The sequence below is a fragment of the Manacus vitellinus genome, unplaced genomic scaffold (genome assembly GCF_001715985.3).
Source record: "Manacus vitellinus isolate BGI_N305 unplaced genomic scaffold, ASM171598v3 scaffold_53_pilon, whole genome shotgun sequence".
Taxonomy (NCBI): Eukaryota; Metazoa; Chordata; class Aves; order Passeriformes; family Pipridae; genus Manacus; species Manacus vitellinus.
Genome location: NW_021940637.1, coordinates 3,886,328 through 3,905,807, shown reverse-complemented (window position 1 = coordinate 3,905,807; position 19,480 = coordinate 3,886,328). Strand labels below are relative to the sequence as shown.

Sequence of the window (19,480 nt, the reverse complement as noted above, 5' to 3'; positions counted from 1 at the left end):
GAGCTGGAGCTTTTCACTGTACATGCAAACATGTAGGAAAATATAAAATTCAGATTGTAACTTAGCTAGGGAAAATTATGACTTTTTAAGGATTAAGAAAACTAGAGAGAGAGAGAGAGAAACCGCAAGTCTTTGATTTCTACAGTTGACATGTCAAAACAAACCTATAAAAGAAAGTATCAGGACAAAGACTGCTTGGGTAATGTACACCAATAAAGTGAAGTCTGTCCATAAAGAAGTCAACCAACTGTGCCTGCAGCCTGTGACACAAGCACGCTGGATGCTCTAATGTTCAAGACACTCTACAGAACCAAGACTTAGGTGGCGTGTGTTTTCCACTGATCTTCTAAGTGCTCTTGCACAGGAAAACCTTATTTGTAAAGTAAGTGAAAAGATTAATCACTGCTTTTTCATGTCTCTCCCACATACCCTTCTATGGATAAAGCTTAAAAAAAAAATCAGTAACTGAAAAAACTAAAATGTGACAAGTACATTGCAGTTTGAGATATATGTCAGGTAAATGATTTTTCAGGTACTCTTCTGGCATTGCCTGCATATCCACAGAGTTCATAAAACAACTAAATGATGATTTATGCATGGTAACTTCCTAGGCAGTAATTGTTATGCCAAGAAAAACTTATTTACTGATTGCAGGCACCCATACAATAACAGACGGATTTTTTTATTCATGAACCAATCAATCAGTGTGAAGCACAGATGGTGAATGGTGAAAACAGAAAATACAAGGTTCATTTTTCCTTCATTTCTAAAGAGAATGTCTAAGCTATATTGTTGTCACTGAGAAGTGGGTCTCTGCTGTGAAATGTAGAACAAAATAATGTGGGTTGACCTAGAAACTGTACAGTTTCTGTGGTTACAGAGGTAAAATCACGCTGCACAGGCAACAAAACATAAATTTCTATGGTACATTTGTAACTTGGCTCATGTATTTGTCTTTCGAATCACAGAGAATTCAAGAAATGTCAAGATATTAATTCTGAAAATCAGATCAGCTACAAAAAAAAAGAAAATTACCCTAAACCTGTAGCACTATTTCAGTACTCAAAAGCTGTACTTAAATCTGTGGGAACTACAATGAACTTGTAAAGACTAAACACCACATCAACATTCCCAGCACCAGCTCAGGAACTTCACAACTATTCCATTGTTTTATTTATGAATATTACAGCTCAAGCTTGCTCAAGTTCCACAAGGACTCCATGGCAATCTTTAGGGTGAAGAAAAATCACAGGTTTGCCATGTGCACCTATTTTTGGCTCTTCACTCAATATTCGTATCTGTTTTTTCTTCAGTTCTGTCATAGCCGCTTTAATGTCATCAACCTTATAAAAAAATACAGTTCACACAAATTAACATATGACACTGTATTATGCAGACTTCATGCTTTAGGAATCCCTTACTAAAATGTTATTTCTAAATTCTAATATAATTCTGAAAATAAATTAAATTATAAAACCATTTAAAACATCTAGTCTTAAAAATAAAAATAATACAGAAGTTATTTGAACATTTTACAAAATATTGTTTAAATAGATTGTTATATTTAAGACATTAATAAACTAAAATCACTCATGCACAAAGCCCATTGATTTTTTTTATGTTGTTACTTTATAAGGATTCCATAAATAACCTAAACTCTGCATTACTATTACTAGGAAGATCATATTGCTTTCAAACTATCCGTAACGAAAGAAAAATGCCTCCCTTTCTAATTGATGGCAGAACACTGACTCGTTAGATGCTGGTGAAAAGGCAGAGCAATGGGCAGAACCGAAAAGGAAAGGCCCTTTTAGATTTATATATCCTCCTTCTGAGTAGGTTAAGGTTCATAAAATTTCCTAAGGAAAAAAGCTTGGAAATATCACAAATATACCCAGAATAGGACCTGGTCTTTCTATTGAACTTAGCTATAATAGTAGCCATTAATATTTCAGTACAGTTTCCTACAGAAATACATAATTAACAAAAACATGCCTATGCTGCGTAGTGTGATCTGAAGTCTGATGTCATGAAATTTGAATTTTCTGAAACCTTAAAGGCATTCATTTTTTTAAATTATAGCAAATCCAATAATCAATAATCAATAAAGACCTAGAATTAAAATAACAGCATTGCTATTTTTCAAGACTGGAGTGTCTGGACATAATTTGGCGAATAAACTCTCACGATGCCGTTGCAGGGAAGAAGGAAATACCTGGCTTTAATTCAGAGCAACAGGCATCACCTAATTCCTACTCATTTGCAGCAGTTTTGTTCACGTATATTCTACACTCACTTCAGTTCTTCCCACACATAACTACCAGTCTGCTAAAAGCAAAGAGAAAATGGCTGTCTTACTCTACTAAGTGTCCAGCATACTTTTCACTGCAGGTATTCAATTCAATTATGACTGGTCAGGAGTAATTTAATTTCTTCTTAAAGTATTTATCTTGTATGAAACAAGTTCCCTATCAAAACATCTATCTAAATTTTCCTTTGTACAAGATGGAAGAAATTAAGAGTGTTTTGATAAACTTGTTAGGTTTCCTCTTCAGTATGGAAAGGATTTTTTCAATTCAGCTTTTTGCAATAAAACTGTTCACAGAACGATATTTCTACAAAATATTTTTTTAAATTTCAAATGAACAATCAATTGACACTGACATTCTTTAATAGTTTTTATTAAAACCATTTCTGCTTAACTTGTAAGACTACTTACCTTTGAAATGGTAAGATTTTCCATTCTGAGAATGGGAAATTGGAGGAGGGAGGTTAACATCTTTATGACTGACAATGGTAGGGACCAGATTTGTTTTTCAGTCCCACTTAAATACCAGTTTAACGATGGATAGCTTTTTTCTCTGCATAAATTAGTCTGTAATTTTCCATTTATTTTTATCTGGAGACAAACATGACTGACTTAGGACAATCTTTTTCTTAATTTCTTAATTTTTAAACATTATTATTATTTTTGTGTAGAGCTTATATTAATGAGTCACAAGACTTCATTTCAGAAAATCTGATTGCACTAGTTTACCCGATTCATTGAAACTATCTGTTAGATTATGATTCCTGGCTTGCTTGACCTACTGTACAGAGTTATAAATTTTCTTTTTTAACAGAAGATTCTACATTGTCCAACATAATGCCTTTCCAGTTATTTTGTCAAAAGGAAAAAAAAAAAAGGAAAACTGTAAATGTAGCAAGCTGTGTTTGCAATGCTTATTGTCTCCTGTCTCCTCTGAGGCTGGTTGTGTCGCTTGTCACTGTTTGAAATGGGTGCTAGGTGCTTCTTGAGAGGGCTGCCACACTTGATGTTAAATGCCTCAGTGGCTTCTTCTAAAGTTTCCAGTACAGGTAACACATAAATTACTTTTTTGTCCCATTCTTCTCAATTTTCATAATCAAATCGAGAAGTAAATGACTTCCCTTGACAACCATCTGGTTCATCTGCAACAAGATCATATCTCATACAAAATGGAGATCTACATAGAACAATTTCAGCTGCTAACATGTATTTAAAACTTCTTAAACAGTATTACATATACTTGAAACCCTTGGGAGCTTTGAGCTCTTTTTGCTGAGAAATGCCTACAATTTCTTTCTCTTGTACCTGTAAGTGAGAACCACTGGTCTTACAGAGGGCTGGAGGCTTTTTTCATTCTTACTGCAAATTGCTTCTTTCTTCTACATTCCCATTTCCTAACAATTAGGGTCAATTTAAACAGAATTAATTTTCTTGATCATGGGCAATTAAGCAAACTCAATGCAAGAAAAGTTGCAATGTCTATGTGTATGCAAAATTTCTCAGTTCTCAATGAGAGCACACAACTGCAAACACTAGTCTTTATAGATGTATTGTGAAAACAATTTTTACTCACATCAGTAATCCCATTACTTTTTAATATTACACTTTGCATAATTACAGCTGGAAATAATAGTTTGCAAGACTCAGCTCTGTAAAATATTTAAAACATATAGGCAGCAGCATAAAATTGGAGGCTTTACTCTGTTTGGTAAACACAACTGACAAGCTCTTTTGACTTCTGTATATAATTATCAACTAAATATCAAACAGGAAGAAACTTTCTAAAATCTAAGTTATGCCTTAGCTTAAACCTACAACTCTTCCCACTGTATGTCCTTCTAGGTCAGGAAGTTGACACCTATCCAACCCTGTTCAGAAGTCCTTGGGGGTGTCCACCTTCCATAGTGGCTACTTAACCCTTCCTTCCCCAATTTAGTCTTTATAGCACACAAGAGGAAAAAATGATCATTAGCTCATGACACTGAACTGTGATTTCCAAAACTGAAAAAAAAGGCATGTTTAAGACTTCTTACAAAATAAAAATTCTCACAGTTATGACAGCCTTATATAGTTGTTCTTGACACAGGTCAAACCTGTGAAAAAATAAGCACACTTTAATATATCTCATTATGTAATATATTGTGTTAAAATACCTCAATGCAGATATGATGCATTCCTCCAGTCTTGTTTTTTTGCAGAAAACTTGCAATGGGACTTTTCTCTCCTAAAGGATGTAGAAGTTCCAGCTTGGTATTTCCCAGCTCCACAAAAACAGTGTACACACCATGTTCAGGAAGAGCAACAGTCTTGCTCACCTGGGCTCCCAACACATCTCTGTACAAGGACTGAGCCTTCTCCAGATCAGGCACTGCAATGGCCACATGGTTAAGTTGGCCCAGTTTCCACAAACAGCTTGGAATGTTCTGTGAAAAGGACTTTGATGATGACAGAGTTCTTACTGTGGGAGCTGATGTCTGCAATCTGGTAAGAAGCCCTGAAAAAGAGTGAATAGCACTCAGACAATGCTTTTGAGAAGGTATCAATATCTGCTCCTTCCCCTTTAAGGGCTACAGGACAGCAATGTCATTTAGCTCAGTGAACATTTTTTTCAGAGACTAAGTAAATATGCAGAAGTATAAAAAAAACCAAAACCCCAAACCAGACTAAAATCTAGTGTAAATCCTTACATATGCCTGTTAAAAAGAGGAATACATGACCAAATGTAACAGTCAACTGTATAATGTGCTCAACAGCACATTCTGAATCTTTCAGAGCTTCTTACAAAATAAGAGAAATTAGGATATGGCTATACATCTTCAGTTATAGCAAACCAACAAGAAAACCCAGATGAAACCTCGGATAGAACTGATACTGCAAGATCCAAAAGATAAAAGACTTTAGCTCTCAGCTGTCAGGACTAACTCCAGCAAGGAATTAAATGTCATGTTACATCTGAGGCTTAAGGAATCCTAAAATCTCCTGAGTTTGATTTTTTATCTTTCTTCAGTTATTAAGTCACTTGCCCTTCTTACTTTTCACATGCCATACAGGTCTTATACTTTGTTTTACTGATCTATTTTAAGATGCTTAGAAATGTTTCAGTTCTAAGTACTTTGCACAATATCGTGTCCAATGGACCAATAATAATTTAGATTATCTTTAAAGGCCAAAATCATAATAGTTTGCTTAATTTAACTGGTGCCACTAATTTCAGTGTGACTTACTGAAGAAAAAGAATATGATCTGGCTCATCATAAATGAAAAGTTAATTATAAAAGAATACTGGATGACCACATGACACAAAGGTTAGGGCCAACAAGTAGAGAAAAGATGGAGAAGTCATGGAGAAGCACAGTGTCATGAAAAAGGGCTTAGATTCTATCTCCAGAACTCTTCAAAGACTGCTCTGACAAGGCAATGCTGATCTTTGCCCTGTATCACATTGCTGCGTTGGTTACAAGTAGTTATAGGGTTGCTTGTTTTATTAAAAAAATCACAAAAAAACCCCCCAACATACGAAACAAGGATACTTACAAACAAATTACATTAAAGATTAATCTGTCAGAGTACTAGAATCTGGAGAGGGTGGGGAGGAATTGTGATCGTATCCGTTTTTTCCAGCACCAGAATTCGAATAAGATGAAAGGATATATTCACAAAAGCCACACTTCAATTCCATGCCAGTTTGCTTTAGGCCAAGTCAGAGTCCCCAATGCCTCCAGGCCAAGCCAGAGGCACTGCAGCATTTTGGAAGTCTTTGAGGCATTCTTAGCTTTAAATTCACAAATGTGCTACTTTGCTAAGAGATTGTGCCAAGCCTGCCCTGAAATTCTGGATGCCCTGCAATAACCGAGGACAGCCTGCCCTGACTCCTGGTACTCTGGGAGGGCAGTAGTAGCTGTAATAAATCAGTTTATCTTCACTGTATGAAACTTAGAACTACCATTCCATGGGAATTCAAGACTCTACAGCCATCAGTTAATTTTTCTTCCCAAAGACAACTGATGTAATCCTTTAAGCCTTTCTGAGCATTGTGCTGTGAAGGAAGAAGAAATGTTTGTGTGCATTTGACACTTAGAATTACAACATGCAAAGTACATGTTACCAAGCACTTAGTATCACTAAAGTAAGTCTATTCAGAATCAACATCCTACATTAAAGTATTTCCAGAAACTTGTCCAGTTCTGCAGGTCACTGCCCTGGACTATTTCTTGCCAGACTTTCACGAAGTCCATCCTGTCATCTCCTTCATCACAGCCAGGAGTTCTGGACAATTCTTCTTCACTTGTTACCTTTAGGTTCTCATACTGGTATAGTACAGCAACTACTTTTCAACTTTTTATTATGTGTTCAAAAAATCCCCTAGCAACCTCTACACAGAAAAATTCTTGGGTTTGAGATGTCTATGCTGAAACTATTTTGTAGATAGACTTCCCATCTAAATGCATCTGGATGAGGGGTGATCAAAGCAGTTCCCTGAGGAAGCAATACTGTGCAATGCCTATAATGTACAAGATAAGAAACATACAGTGTCTAGGTGACATGATTAGAAACATGGATAATTAACTAGAGTTTGACCAGATCAACAGAGTAAATAATGTGTCAAAAAAAAGCAAAAAAAACCCCCAACAGTCTTTTGTATCCACCTAAGCTTCTACTGAAGCAGCTCAGTTTCCTACAGTAACTTTTAAAGACCTGATTCAATTCTTGCTGAAGAGAAATTCTTCCACTTGGAGAAGGGCAGTATTCTCCAAATGAGAAAAATCCTTTGAAACAGAAGGATCTCTTACTATACCATTTGTTATGTTTCCCAGAGCCTTTTATTGTTTTATTCTTTCTTCCAAATATGAACAGACCAGGGTTTTTTCCAAGCAATCTTTACTAATAGGAAATACTAAGATTTTTCCCATTCTTTTTTACATCTCCCATCTGTAATTCTTGCTGCACTTCACTCAGGGCATATGACTACATGGTTATTATAGTTTAATTTGTATTTTTTCTATTTTCAAGTAAATTGACAGAGACAGATTGTTACTCAGTTATTACTGAAGCAATAGCAAAAATAGCAACAGAAAATGTTCTTTCTGTTGGGTTCTGCCCAAGAAATATTTGATTTTTGTGGTGTTTCCTGGAAAGACAATAAATTGAAAAAGTGAAGTATATTCCTAGGATTCTTGTAAAGTCAAAAATACTTAAATACCCACTCATATAGACATTTATTCCATGAAGTCTTGTGAATTTACCCTAGCTCTAGTCATATGCGTATAGAGCATTAATTTTAAACCCATAATTGAATTGACTGAGACTAAACAAAAAGCATTCACATTTTTCTTGCATTATCTAGATTAGTAACTATATAGATTACTTAAAATTCTAATCTTCTTCTAATCCAATAATCAGAAAATGACACTGCAGTGAAAAAAACCTTTTCAGCAAACTTCAGATTGAAAACCCATTACTTCCATGTCTCAGGAAAAAGCCACTTATATTTTTATATATATCAAAGAACTAGTCCTATTAACTGTTGTGGCTAATTTCTTCAATCAGAAAAGCATTTCTCCACTGACTTACAGAATTATTCAAGTAATTATTAAGTTTCTCCAGTGTTAAAAAACATTACTTTCTGTGAGTCTTGTGAAGCCAGCAGACATGACTGAAGCATCCATCCAAGTATCTGTCCTGCCTGAAAAGCCTTCATATGCCGACCCAAATCACATGTGAAGTTGCTTCTCCTGGTATACACAGCATTTGCCCCTACTGTTTTTGGTTTTTTAATAGCTCATTTCTCAAACACTGACAAACAAATCTGATTTTGACTTGCTATTTTGTCCTTTAGAGAAGATCCAGCTGACCCTGCTCTTATAGATGAATGCTGGCTTCCTAGCCTCAGTGATACTGCAGAATATATGGAACCTTTTCCAGCTTCATTTAAAGAACATTTTTAAATTGGTCTATTTGGGTTTTATTCTGTTCATGGTTGACTGATCTACTAGTATTATGCACATCAGAGTTAAAATGTAGTTATACCAGGTGAGGCTTACATTCTGTGACAGAGCAGATGATGAACATGAAGTAACAAGTCCCATAAACTGAGATCTCCATCCCTCAAATGTTGATTCATAGGCTTGGTGCTCCTAACATGGGGCACTGTTCACTGACTTACATGGCTAAGGAATCAAACACAAACCAAAGCCAACTGAATTGAGTCAGGTTCTCTGCGGGGAGGTTTTACAACAGTGGGTTGCAGTGAGAACCCCATCACTGGGCACTGCTCTATTGTCAACCATTTCAGGTGGAGAAGAGCTCCCAAGCATGGAGAGGATGCTCTCACCACAAGGAGCCAAGCACGCAGGGGCTGTGTGTTGTTAGCCCTCTGGACCACATGGAGCAAGGGCACAGTCTGGCCATCCTTAAATCCCAGCAATTTCAAGGCAGCAGGAGCATCTTGGGAACTCAGTCAGCCAACTAAGGTTAGGTCATCCATAGTGCTGCTCTGCTGGGAGCTGGAGGGGGCTTTTGGGAATCAGAGGGGCTCCACAGGTCACAAAGACTGAGCTCTGGTTTCTTCCATCGAAGTGCATTTACACAAAGGTGTTTTCTTTACCAATATCCTACTGATCGATCACTGACAGCGCCGATTCTCTCATTCACTTTTCTCTTGCCGTCTATGGCTACCAAGTAAAATAGTGTGGTTTAGGTATGGTGAGTTTAACCTACCCTCACTTATTAGTAAGAGAAAAAACAGTCTAGGTTATCATAACGAACAGGAAATGAAGTTGAATTTCACCTCCAAAAAAGCCAAGCTCCGACTTAAAAAAGCTAAGCTCCTCCTCGCGCCTCAAGTTTGGAGTTTGCTGCACAAATTCACTCTAAGCCAGCTAATGCCAGTTGTTAATATGCCCGTGAATTGGATCGGGAGACCTTGTTTCTATTGAAAAAGCAGTGGTTTCGTCTGGCCTGGGAGGCGCTCACGGAGATCGCCCTGCCGGCCCCGGGCACGGCGCTCCCCCCGGCCCCGGTACCGCCCGCCCCGTTCCTGGCCCGCCCGCCCTGGTCCGGTCCCGGCCCGTTCCCGCTGCCCGTTACCGGCCGCCCCGCGCCGCAGCACCGCCGCCATGTCCCGGACCGCCCCGCCCCGCGGGTGCGGACGCGGCGCCGGGGGCGGATCACGACGAGGCCGCCGCCCGCCAGCTCGGCGCCAATTGGCCGCGCCGTGCGGGGGGGGCGCCGTGCTCGCCGCTGGGCGCTACGCGGAACTGGGGGAGCGCTGCCAAGGGGGCCAAACATAGCCAGAGACATCTGCTGAGAGAGCGCTTCTGACCAAATCACACGGGGTCACAGGATCGATGAGGCTGGAAAAGACTTCTGAGACCGTGGAGTCCAACCTGTGACTGAACACCACCTTGTCAGCCAGACCATGGCACTCAGTGCCACGTCCATTCTTTCCTTAAACACCTCCAGGGAAGATGACTCCACCACCTCCCCGGGCAGCCCATTCCAATGTCTGATCACCCTTCCTGAGAAAGAATTCTACCTAATGTCCAACCTAAACCTCCCCTGGCACAGCTTAAGACTGTCGTCTTGTTCTGTCCCATGTTCCCTGGGAGCAGAGCCCGACCCCCACCTGGCTCCACTCTCCTGTCAGGGAGTTGATGAGAGCAGTAAAGTTCCCCCGAGCCTCCTTTTCTCCAGGCTGAGCTCCCCAGCTCCTTCAGCCGCTCCTCATCAGAGTTGTGCCCCAGACCCTTCACCAGCTGCATTGTCCTTCTCTGGACATGCTCCAGCACCTGGATGTCCTTCCTGAATTGAAGGGCCCAAAACTGACCCCAGGATGGGGTGTGGCCTCACCAGTGCTGAGTACAGGGCAAGAATCATTTCTAGTCCTGCTGGCCACGCTATTCCTGGTACGGGCCAGGATGCCATAAAGCCCCGTGCCAAAGAGATACAGCACAGTGAGCAGGCTGGCTGCTGATGCTGCATTCCTGTTGTGTCAGGTACAGCACACTGCAGGCTGCTGAGATACATCCCAAATATACAAACAGCTTGTGCCATTTCAAACCTGGTAATATGTGAATAATTTAAAGTGCAGATCAAAGTCAGCAGTCAAAATGGATATTTAAAAGTCCCAATATCTGACACTTTCAAATTCCACCCCAGGCTGTAAAGTGTTGGGTGTGTTTCTGATGTGCGGAGCAGTGCAGGCACAGGTCACACTGCTGGCTGGGCCCTGCTCCACACGATGGTTTGTTGAGGGTGCAAAGGGACAGTGAGAGGACACACAGAAGTGCCATTGCAGGGCATTGTCTTCTCTGCACTGAACAGACTTCATCTGTTGGTAAGAAGGAAACACGAAAGCAGCAGAGGCAATACCAGTGCTGGAGTTAGAAGGTTGGTCACAGTTGCTGAAGGTGCTCAAGGGCTGCGGGTGGCTGCAACCCCAAGGGTAAGGGAGTGTAGGGCTTAAATTGACTTTATAAAATAAACTTTAAGGAAGCTGTGTGATGTAACAAAGCACTTGAAGAGCAGTTGGCAGTGCTGTGCTGATGGTGTAGGGGTGTGAGTGCATTCGTTGTTAGCACGAGCCAGGTAACATCAGGGTTTTGCTCACAGAATGAGCTGGAAACATGTGCATCCAAAATAGCCGTTGTATCTGGGTCAGAGACTCCAAACTGTGAAGTAGGATGGCTGTATTTGCTATATTTAGAACAGGTTTTCCAGTGCCGATGAACATCTCAGTCTATGGGAACCTTGCGCCCTTCACGGGGGAAACCGACCGCCCTCGCACCCGCAACCCCGCGGCGGCCCGAGCGCGGCCGAGAGCCGGCCCGGGGCGGGACCGCCGCGGCCGGGGGCGGGGCGGGGCGGGAGCTCCGCGGCGGAACTGCTGTGCGCGAACTGCTGTGCCGCGGAACTGCTGTGCGCGAAACCTCGCGGCGGCCGCGGAGGTGTCGGTCCGCCCGGCGGTGGCGCGGAGGTGGGCCGCCCGCACGTGTCGGCGGAGCGATGGCGGCGGGGCCCGTCCCGGGTATCCCGGGCATCCAGGGCATCCAGACGGGCCTTAGGGTAACGGGAGCGGCCGCCGCGCGCCCCGAGCGCTTCCTCAGGTACGCGGCGGGGGGAAGCATTGGTAGCGCTAGAGAAAAACCCGGTGTAAAGGCCGAGGAGGGAGGCAGTCACCGCTGAGGATGAGGCTGTGGAGGAAGGCAGTCATCGCTTCAAAACCAAGGGTCTGGGTCTCGGGTGTTTGAGGTGTTTAGTACTGTACTGTTTACTCCTGGAGCGCTTAAATGTGATCGACATATTGTAAGATGCAGCTAGAGAAGGGTGGAGTGTTTTGTGCAGCTGCTGCTTCATACACAAAGTGTAATGAAGCTGAAAGGATTAGGAATTATGTCTTTATTTCTAGGAGTGTGTAGTGGCAGTACTCCAGGAGATGTGTAGAAGGTTAAGCCACCCCAGTAGTTGTTGAGAGCTGCTGTTCTGTAGCACCAGAATGCCTAAGCAGATGTGACCATGCGATAACTTCATGGAAGGCGTAAAACGAATCAGAGCTAGTAAAATCTGCAAAGTAAAAAACTAATACGAACTTGTGCTTTTAATTCTCTTTTTCCCCCTGCTCTTAGTGTGCAAGAGGGACTGGCTGCCAACTTCAGAGCATTGACAAAGACTCTCTATGATTTGAATAAAGGAAACCACATCGTGCCTGGGGGTCCTCTAAAGGAGCTGGTGATCGAAAACTTTGATGAGGAACAGATTTGGCAACAACTGGAGCTCCGGAACAGTGCAGTTCTCGATTTCTTCAGGAAATCCATTGCCAGGGATGCCAAGGATGACAATCTTTGTCTTCTCTCGGACCAGGAAGAGGATGGCTCTGATGCAAAGCCCAGCAGTGAGGAGGAATTGGAAGATAACGTAATGGAAGCAGAAGCTGAACAGAAGGATGTTTATACAAAAGATATAACTAAAGCTAAAGAAAAGCAAAGTAAACTCAGAGAAAGCATAATGCAGAAATACAGTGATGAGGATTCTGATATTGACTTTGATATTGAAGCACTGGAGCAACAAACTAAAACGGCCAAGGAAACCACATTGAAAAAAGTGGGAAGAAAATCTGTAGTGGATGACAAGTTTTTCAAACTGGCTGAGATGGAAGCTTTTTTAGAACAGGCAGAGAAGCAAGATGATGAGGAGGAAAATGATATTAATTATTTTGAAGACATTATCTCAGATGATGAGGAAGAAGAGTCAGAAGACACTAAAGTCAAAGTAAGAATATTAGTAAAATAATTTTCTGATATCTCTTTTCTTTTAAATCAAGATCTGGTATCTGTTAGGGTGACTATAAACTGTTGAACTCCGAGTAGAAACTACCTAGTTAAGTTTGCTGAGGTGACTAATAGACTCCTTCTGAAGCTTTACTTTAACAATGTATTTAACATTGATATCTGGTAAGAAAATGGCCTAGTGTGGAAGAATATAGCATTCTGTTATTCCAGTCGCTCCTTAGATGGGTCTTGGGTCTTTTGCTTAAGTAAAGGAAGAGATAATATGTGACAAGGAATAAACCACCTTGCAGAATTTGGGACCCAACAATGAAAAGGTTTGTCACTCAGCATTGGCAGCTGGCAGGTACAGATCACAAAGGAGACTGATGCAGAGCAAAAGGCTTTTTCCAGGGACACAGCTTTGTAACTCTGACGTGGCTTAAGCTGATGAGTAATTGTTTGAAAAATAAATCTTTTGTTATTTAATATTACCAGAGATATTCTTACTAGAAGTAAGAAATGTACCCAGGGAATTTGTGTGCTTTCCAACACGTATTTGGCAAAATCTAGCACTCCTTGACTTCCATATATTCAAGTGGTAGGGTATTTTAAATACTTGTAAAAGAAATAAGTTTTACTAAGATGCCCCACCGCAGGTCAGTGCTTCACTAAACTGAATTACTGTTCCACCAGTAGTGCCATTCCCCAGGCACTAAAGGCTTCAGAAGAGAGGATACCCTTTGATATCTGTCAGTCTTAACAGCTGCCATTTGTTGTTTGGTTTTTTCCTTTTCTCTCTCACCTTTTTAGCCAACTAAAAGTTCTAGAGATATGACATACAAAGATTTCTTTGATCCAGTTGATGGTGATGATGGTGACTTAGTAGGTAATGACGTTGAAGATGGTCAGGAAGAGGAAGCAGACAGTGCTATTGAAGAGCAAAATGAAGAAAGCATGTCTGAGTAAGTATTTGCATTATTTGCACTTGAAAATGTCCTCGTAATTTTACACTGAGGTGAAGCAGAAAAACCAGTGGGAATGCCAGGCTCACTTTCATGGTTTGCTATTCTCAGTTAACTGTTGTATGTGCATGGTTTGCATTATCACTTTGTTTCAGATTGGTTTGTTTACCTTTTTTTTTGGAGTATTGTCTCTTGATATTTATTTGCATAAAGCATTTAAGAGCTGTAACTTCATTTTTTTGAAATGATTTTCATTATCTAGAAGTTTCCCTAGTGTCCCCTAGCTTTAGGAGGGATCTTTGAAACGTGTTGTATTTCTGAGCTGTGAGTTGTAACAGGTGAACGTCTAAGGGCTGAAATATCTTCATGTAAAAAATTATGGAGGCTTTTCAACCTTTATTTGATCTTAAATTTTATTGTTACAGGTTTGAGGATATGGATGAAATGGTGGAGAATATGAGAAGTAAAGAAGCATCTAAAAAAGTTACTTTTAGTTTGCCAGATGACAGTGACACAGAAGATGTGACTGAAATGCAATTAGAGAAGGGCATTGAGCCCAGTGAAACAAAGTCATCTTTTGAGAAGAGGCAGGAGAAGGTAACTGTGTGTCAGTTTTCATTGGGGTTTTTTATTTTTATTTTCATTTTGCTAATACTTCAAAACAATGGCAAATATTTTTCTTACTGGTTGTGTAATTTGTTCTGGCAAGTATGGAGAGGGTATTTACAATGTAAGAAAAAAAATAGGGCTTATCTACATCTTATATATATGCAATCATATGTTCCCTCTTTTTTATATGAGGAGGGGTTAGAAGGACCTGAAATAAGTATTAATTTCTTACCTTGAATTTATTAGTGAGCTCTGTTTTAAACTTCTTAGGAAATTGTGTTTTTCAGATGAGCAAGAAAATAAAAACTTTAGAAGAAGAGTTGTTAGAGGAGAAACCTTGGCAGCTTAAAGGAGAAGTGACTGGACAAAAACGACCTGAGAACAGCCTTCTTGAGGAAACAGTGCTCTTTGACCATGCAGTCCGAATGGGTGAGTAGTGGGAGAGGGCTTTCCTGGAAGCATGTTGGGTACTACATTGAGTGTTCTTCCCTTTGACCTTGCTGAAAACACCTGAGACTCAAGAGGAGGGTAACAAAACACCAAGTTAAACTTCTTCATGGGATTTTGAGGTGGTGCATTTTCACGGGGGAAACTACAGGAAACTATAGTATTTTTTTGTTAATTTTTAATTAAACTGAAAGTTCATTAATTCAGTGACAGATTTAGTAATTTACAAGCCTTACATAATATGACTTCTACTTATGTTTACTTACTTCACCTTCAATTATTACATTTATGTAAAGGTTTTACTTTCTTTTTCTGTTGCTTTTTCTTTATAGAACAAAAGGTATTTCTTGCTGGAGAAATACTAATATTAAAATTCTTCTCTTTCTCCTTTCAGCACCTGTGATTACAGAAGAAACTACTTTTCAGCTTGAAGATGTCATTAAACAGAGAATATTGGATGAGGTCAATATTACCTGACTTGTTCCTTCCTGTTTAGTTCATAGATTTCATTCACAGGGCACGTTCCAAGGATGAAGCCCTTCCAGGTGTAGAATTATCTGAATTTCTGCAACTGGCTGTTTTATTCTTCTGCCTTGATCAGTGTGTCTTTAGATTTCTAGGAAGCCCTATTTTTACATCACTGTTATATGCCAGATTTTGGTGTGCTTCAAAAAATGAGTGTTTGCAGATAAAACTGTAAGGAGTTTATTAGGAATATAATGCCAGTCTGTAAGTTTTGGCTGTTGCCATCTGTAGTGCTCTGAGCATTCTGAATACTGATCAAAACTCAGTTGTTTACTTTATTTTTCTTAAAAGCCACTGATAAAAAAATTTTATTGTTTACTTTATTTTTCTTAAAAGCCACTGATAAAAAATTTGTATCTCACAGCTTGTTGAGACTTAGTTGAATTAAAAAAAAATTGGCACATATGGGGGAGAGTTTTTAAGTACTTAAGAAAATTACACATTTGTTACAGGTTGTGCCAGAATTCACTAAAAACAAGGACACAAGCTGGAGTTATAACTTTTATTACTTTTTTTGTTTTTCAAATGGAAATGTGAAACTTTCTGGGAAGCCACATGCATGAACTAGTTAGCGTGCCAGATAAGTAATTGAAAAATGTTCCAAATAAGCTGTACCACCTGATATTTGACCATAGTTGCATTTGGTCATTACTTTGTCACTTCCTCAGGCGTGGGATGATGTGGTACCAAAAGAAAAACCGAAAGAGGAGGCTTTTGAATACAAGAAACGTATCACTTTGGATCATGAAAAGAGTAAGCTGAGTCTTGCTGAAATCTATGAGCAAGAATACGTGAAACTTCACCAGGTAACAGAAACAGTGCCTTTCCTTCAGGTTCACACCACATAATCTTGAATGTTCGTTTATACACTGCTAACTCTGCTTACAGAGTTTTCATCTTTCTCTTGGTGTTCATCAGTGAAATGGCTCCTAGCTGTACGTTGTGCTGTTATCAGTCTTGCTAAAGTAAAATACCTTTAGGAATGGTGTTGCAGTAACATTGCATTATTAATGCAGCAAAAGACTGAAGAGGAAGAAAATCCTGAACACAAAGAAATTCAGGAAATGATGGACTCGCTCTTCCTGAAGCTGGATGCACTCTGTAACTTCCACTTCACACCCAAACCAGTAAGTACGTAAGTTTCATAAAGTTGGGTATCCCCCCGTTTTTTAAACGGGATAAATATATTTTATCTTCAAAATATATTTCAGAAATGGAAAGTAAAGTAAACATTGATGTTTACTGAGCTCATTCTTACTTCACATTAAATGCACTGTGATTGCCTCTAAACAAACCCAAACACTGGGTACCTTCAGTTAGTGTGAGCTGCTGTGCTCAGGCTTGAATGTGTCTCCTTATTTCCAGCCGGTACCAGAAGTTAAAATAGTTTCCAACCTTCCAGCCATAAGTATGGAAGAAGTGGCCCCTGTTGCTGTCAGTGATGCTGCTCTCTTAGCACCAGAGGAGATCAAGGTAAGGATCAAACTGCATAAGGATGGAGAGAGGATCTGTGTTGTTTACAGAAGGATGTTTACTGCCAGATCAGTGGGAATTCTGCCCCTTCCCACCCTGGTGGGTGGTTCTTCATCTTGTGGACCTTCTTGCCTAGCATTTTAGTGTTGGTTGTTGTTGGGGGGTTTTTGGGGGTGGTTTTTTTTTTTTTGCTAACTGAAAGGTGGGGAAAGAGTTCCTTTTATTTGGTGCTGTAATATTGTGCTATGGTTTTGATCTTGACTATTATGTGATGCTAACTGTTTTCCCAACATATGTATGGGTATTTGGAAGGTGAAAGCTAAATGACAGTAGAGAAGAGCAATTAGCATGTCCTCGATCAGTTGTACAAATCTCATTTCCCAGCTTTTCCCAGTTTTTGGCCTTTGCATTAATCCAGCCTTGCCTTGAGCTGGCACTCACTTGAAATAATGAGACAGATTATAGACCTAGGGATCTTTGTTCACTCTAGGAAAAGAACAAAGCTGGAGATGTAAAAACAGATGCAGAAAAGACTCCCACGGACAAAAAACGAGAACTAAGAAGGAAAAAGCTCCACAAACGTATGAGGCGAAGGGAGAGGGAGAAACGCCAGAAGCTTCTTGAAAAGATGAAACCAGAGCAAAGCACAAAACTCAGCAAAAAAGCTGCTGCAGCAAAATTAAAACAGCTCACAAAAGAAGGCAAAGCATCTCTGCTCAAGGTAAGACAGTCTAAGTTGGAGCTTCCCAGCTACAGAATATTAAGATCCCAAGGATAGACAGTTTTAGCTAGAGAGAAAAAAGGTTACTATATCCTAAAGAATTACAAAGTATAAGGTTTGTTCCCCTCTCATCCCTCTTGTCACAAGTCTTTCTTCATCCCCTCAAAAAATCTTGCACAAGGATAGAATCTGTGCTTACCCCCCTAACCTTGTGACCTTATGTGTGAGCAAATATAAAGGGTAAGTGTAGCTGCTGCAAAGAAAGAGGGAGGAAGGCACAGAAAGGGCAGATGCATATTCCTTTATTATTTATGTTTATTTTTTATTCCCCCTTCCCCTTTCTTTCCCTTGTGTTCTTTTGAACTACAGTTTTCTAGTTGTAGCTGTCTTATGCAAAGTAGGGTTGAATGCCTTTTAGTCCTGATTTTGTTAATTATCCTGACAGCACGATGTCAGTATTGAGGCCTGAAAATATACAGCTCTCGTAGCACTTTGCAGTGACCCCCTTGTTAATAATGCATATTTATGTAGATGGTACTGCTGTAATTATGATACATCATTCCTAAGTGGTTCTTTAGAACCTTTAGAAGCTTACTCAGAGTATGGAATATATTTGAATTTGTAAGCAGCTTAATATTTAGATATGCAAAACTATGAAAAAGCTCTATGATACAATTACTTTATGTGAAAGTATGTTCTCAAAGCAGAAACAATTTTGTGTGAGGTACTCCTTTTTGTGGTGTTCCTGCAAATAAAACATGCTCCTTATTTCCTGCATTTGAACCATTCCACTTGATTAAGTGGGACTACTTGAATGCACAATTGAGATTGAGGTTTCTGTGTTCTTTCTAAGATTTGAGTAACTGAAGCTGTGGTGTAGTAGAATGTTCCTGGTTAACTTTGTCCTTTTTGTGGAGCCCTCCCTATAATCTCATCAGAGTGATTTTGTTTTGCATGCTGTAAAACAGTAGACTTGTGCACCACCTATGATGCCTTATAAATTAAATGTTAAAAATCTCTGAAATTTGCAAGTATTAGAAACTAACAGGAAAAACAACTTGGTTACTTCTAAATGTGCTTACCTTTTCAGAAGGCAAGCAGAACACAAAATACAGATATCCAGTTGTAGTTCATGACATGCAAGGATTTGTTCTTGATGCCTGCTCTTACCTGTCATGCTAATTGCTGTTTAGAAAGGGAATGTAATCTTTAGATAGCAGGAGTGGAATAAAAATGCGGGGGAAAATAACCTTTGAAAATGAGTTACCTGATTTCTTTTAAGTCGAATACCATTATATGTGAGTAACTAGTAAGTAATACATTGGCACTGTTAGTACATTTCTTGGTTATAACAGATCTTTTGTCCACTGACAGGATGAAGGTAAAGACAAGGCCTTGAAATCATCCCAGGCCTTCTTTTCTCAACTACAAGATCAAGTAAAAATGCAAATCAAAGATGCAAGCAAATTAAAGAAGAAACAGAAGAAGGAGAAAACACTCTCTGTTCATAAATTGAAGCTGTAATTTACCTTTTTATATATGCTGCATCTTGTATATATTAAAATGTTTCTTCATCAATGCTGAATTTGACTAGGTTTTATTCTGTGCTGATCTTTAAAATATTCTGTGAACTTTTCAGGTGATGTAAAGATGCTTTCCTGCAGGTTTTACTTTAATTTTCTACTATAGAACTCTGCTTCTTGCCAGGAGCAGATATATAACCATGTAAAATATTTGGCATGTGTTGTGACTGTACAGTCTCTTTATCTGTAGCCCCTAGATTTGTATCTGCTCTACTGTAGGAGTAACTGCACTTATTGAAGAACTTAAGATGTATCCACGTCGTTAACTTAGAAATTATATTCTTTAATAGTGAGAACCAAACAGGACACAAAAGCTTTTTAAGCCTGTGGTATCTCAGAGTTAGGAAATGGCTTCTCTTAACTTAAGAGTCACATAATGGGTCAAGTTGAAGGGTCCACAGTGAGTCACCTGGTCCCACGTCTCAGCTCAGGCAGGGCCACCCCAGAGCACATGGCACCGGATTGTGTCCAGATGGCTCTGGGATGTCTCCATGAGGAGACTCCACACCCTCTCTGTGCAGCCTCTTCAGTGCTGGGTCACTGCACAGCAAAGTTCTTCCTTGTGGCCAGGTGGCACTTCCTGGGCA

General features: G+C 39.8%; 2 protein-coding genes across 2 annotated transcripts; one reads left to right on the top strand and one right to left on the bottom strand.

The window, feature by feature from the left end:
• Window positions 1-661: 661 nt before the first annotated feature.
• Window positions 662-9,438, bottom strand: MCEE (methylmalonyl-CoA epimerase). The gene is made up of 3 exons (XM_018081509.2): window positions 9,395-9,438; window positions 4,462-4,802; window positions 662-1,343 (listed from the first exon to the last, which is right to left on the bottom strand). The coding sequence occupies exons 1-3, from the start codon at window positions 9,423-9,425 to the stop codon at window positions 1,191-1,193; spliced, it is 525 nt and encodes a 174-aa protein (XP_017936998.1). The 5' UTR covers window positions 9,426-9,438; the 3' UTR covers window positions 662-1,190.
• Window positions 9,439-11,279: 1,841 nt separating this feature from the next.
• Window positions 11,280-18,900, top strand: MPHOSPH10 (M-phase phosphoprotein 10). The gene is made up of 11 exons (XM_018081532.2): window positions 11,280-11,412; window positions 11,932-12,574; window positions 13,384-13,535; window positions 13,961-14,132; window positions 14,432-14,573; window positions 14,986-15,053; window positions 15,785-15,922; window positions 16,133-16,243; window positions 16,482-16,589; window positions 17,080-17,310; window positions 18,685-18,900. The coding sequence occupies exons 1-11, from the start codon at window positions 11,312-11,314 to the stop codon at window positions 18,832-18,834; spliced, it is 2,016 nt and encodes a 671-aa protein (XP_017937021.1). The 5' UTR covers window positions 11,280-11,311; the 3' UTR covers window positions 18,835-18,900.
• The last annotated feature ends 580 nt before the right edge of the window (window positions 18,901-19,480 follow it).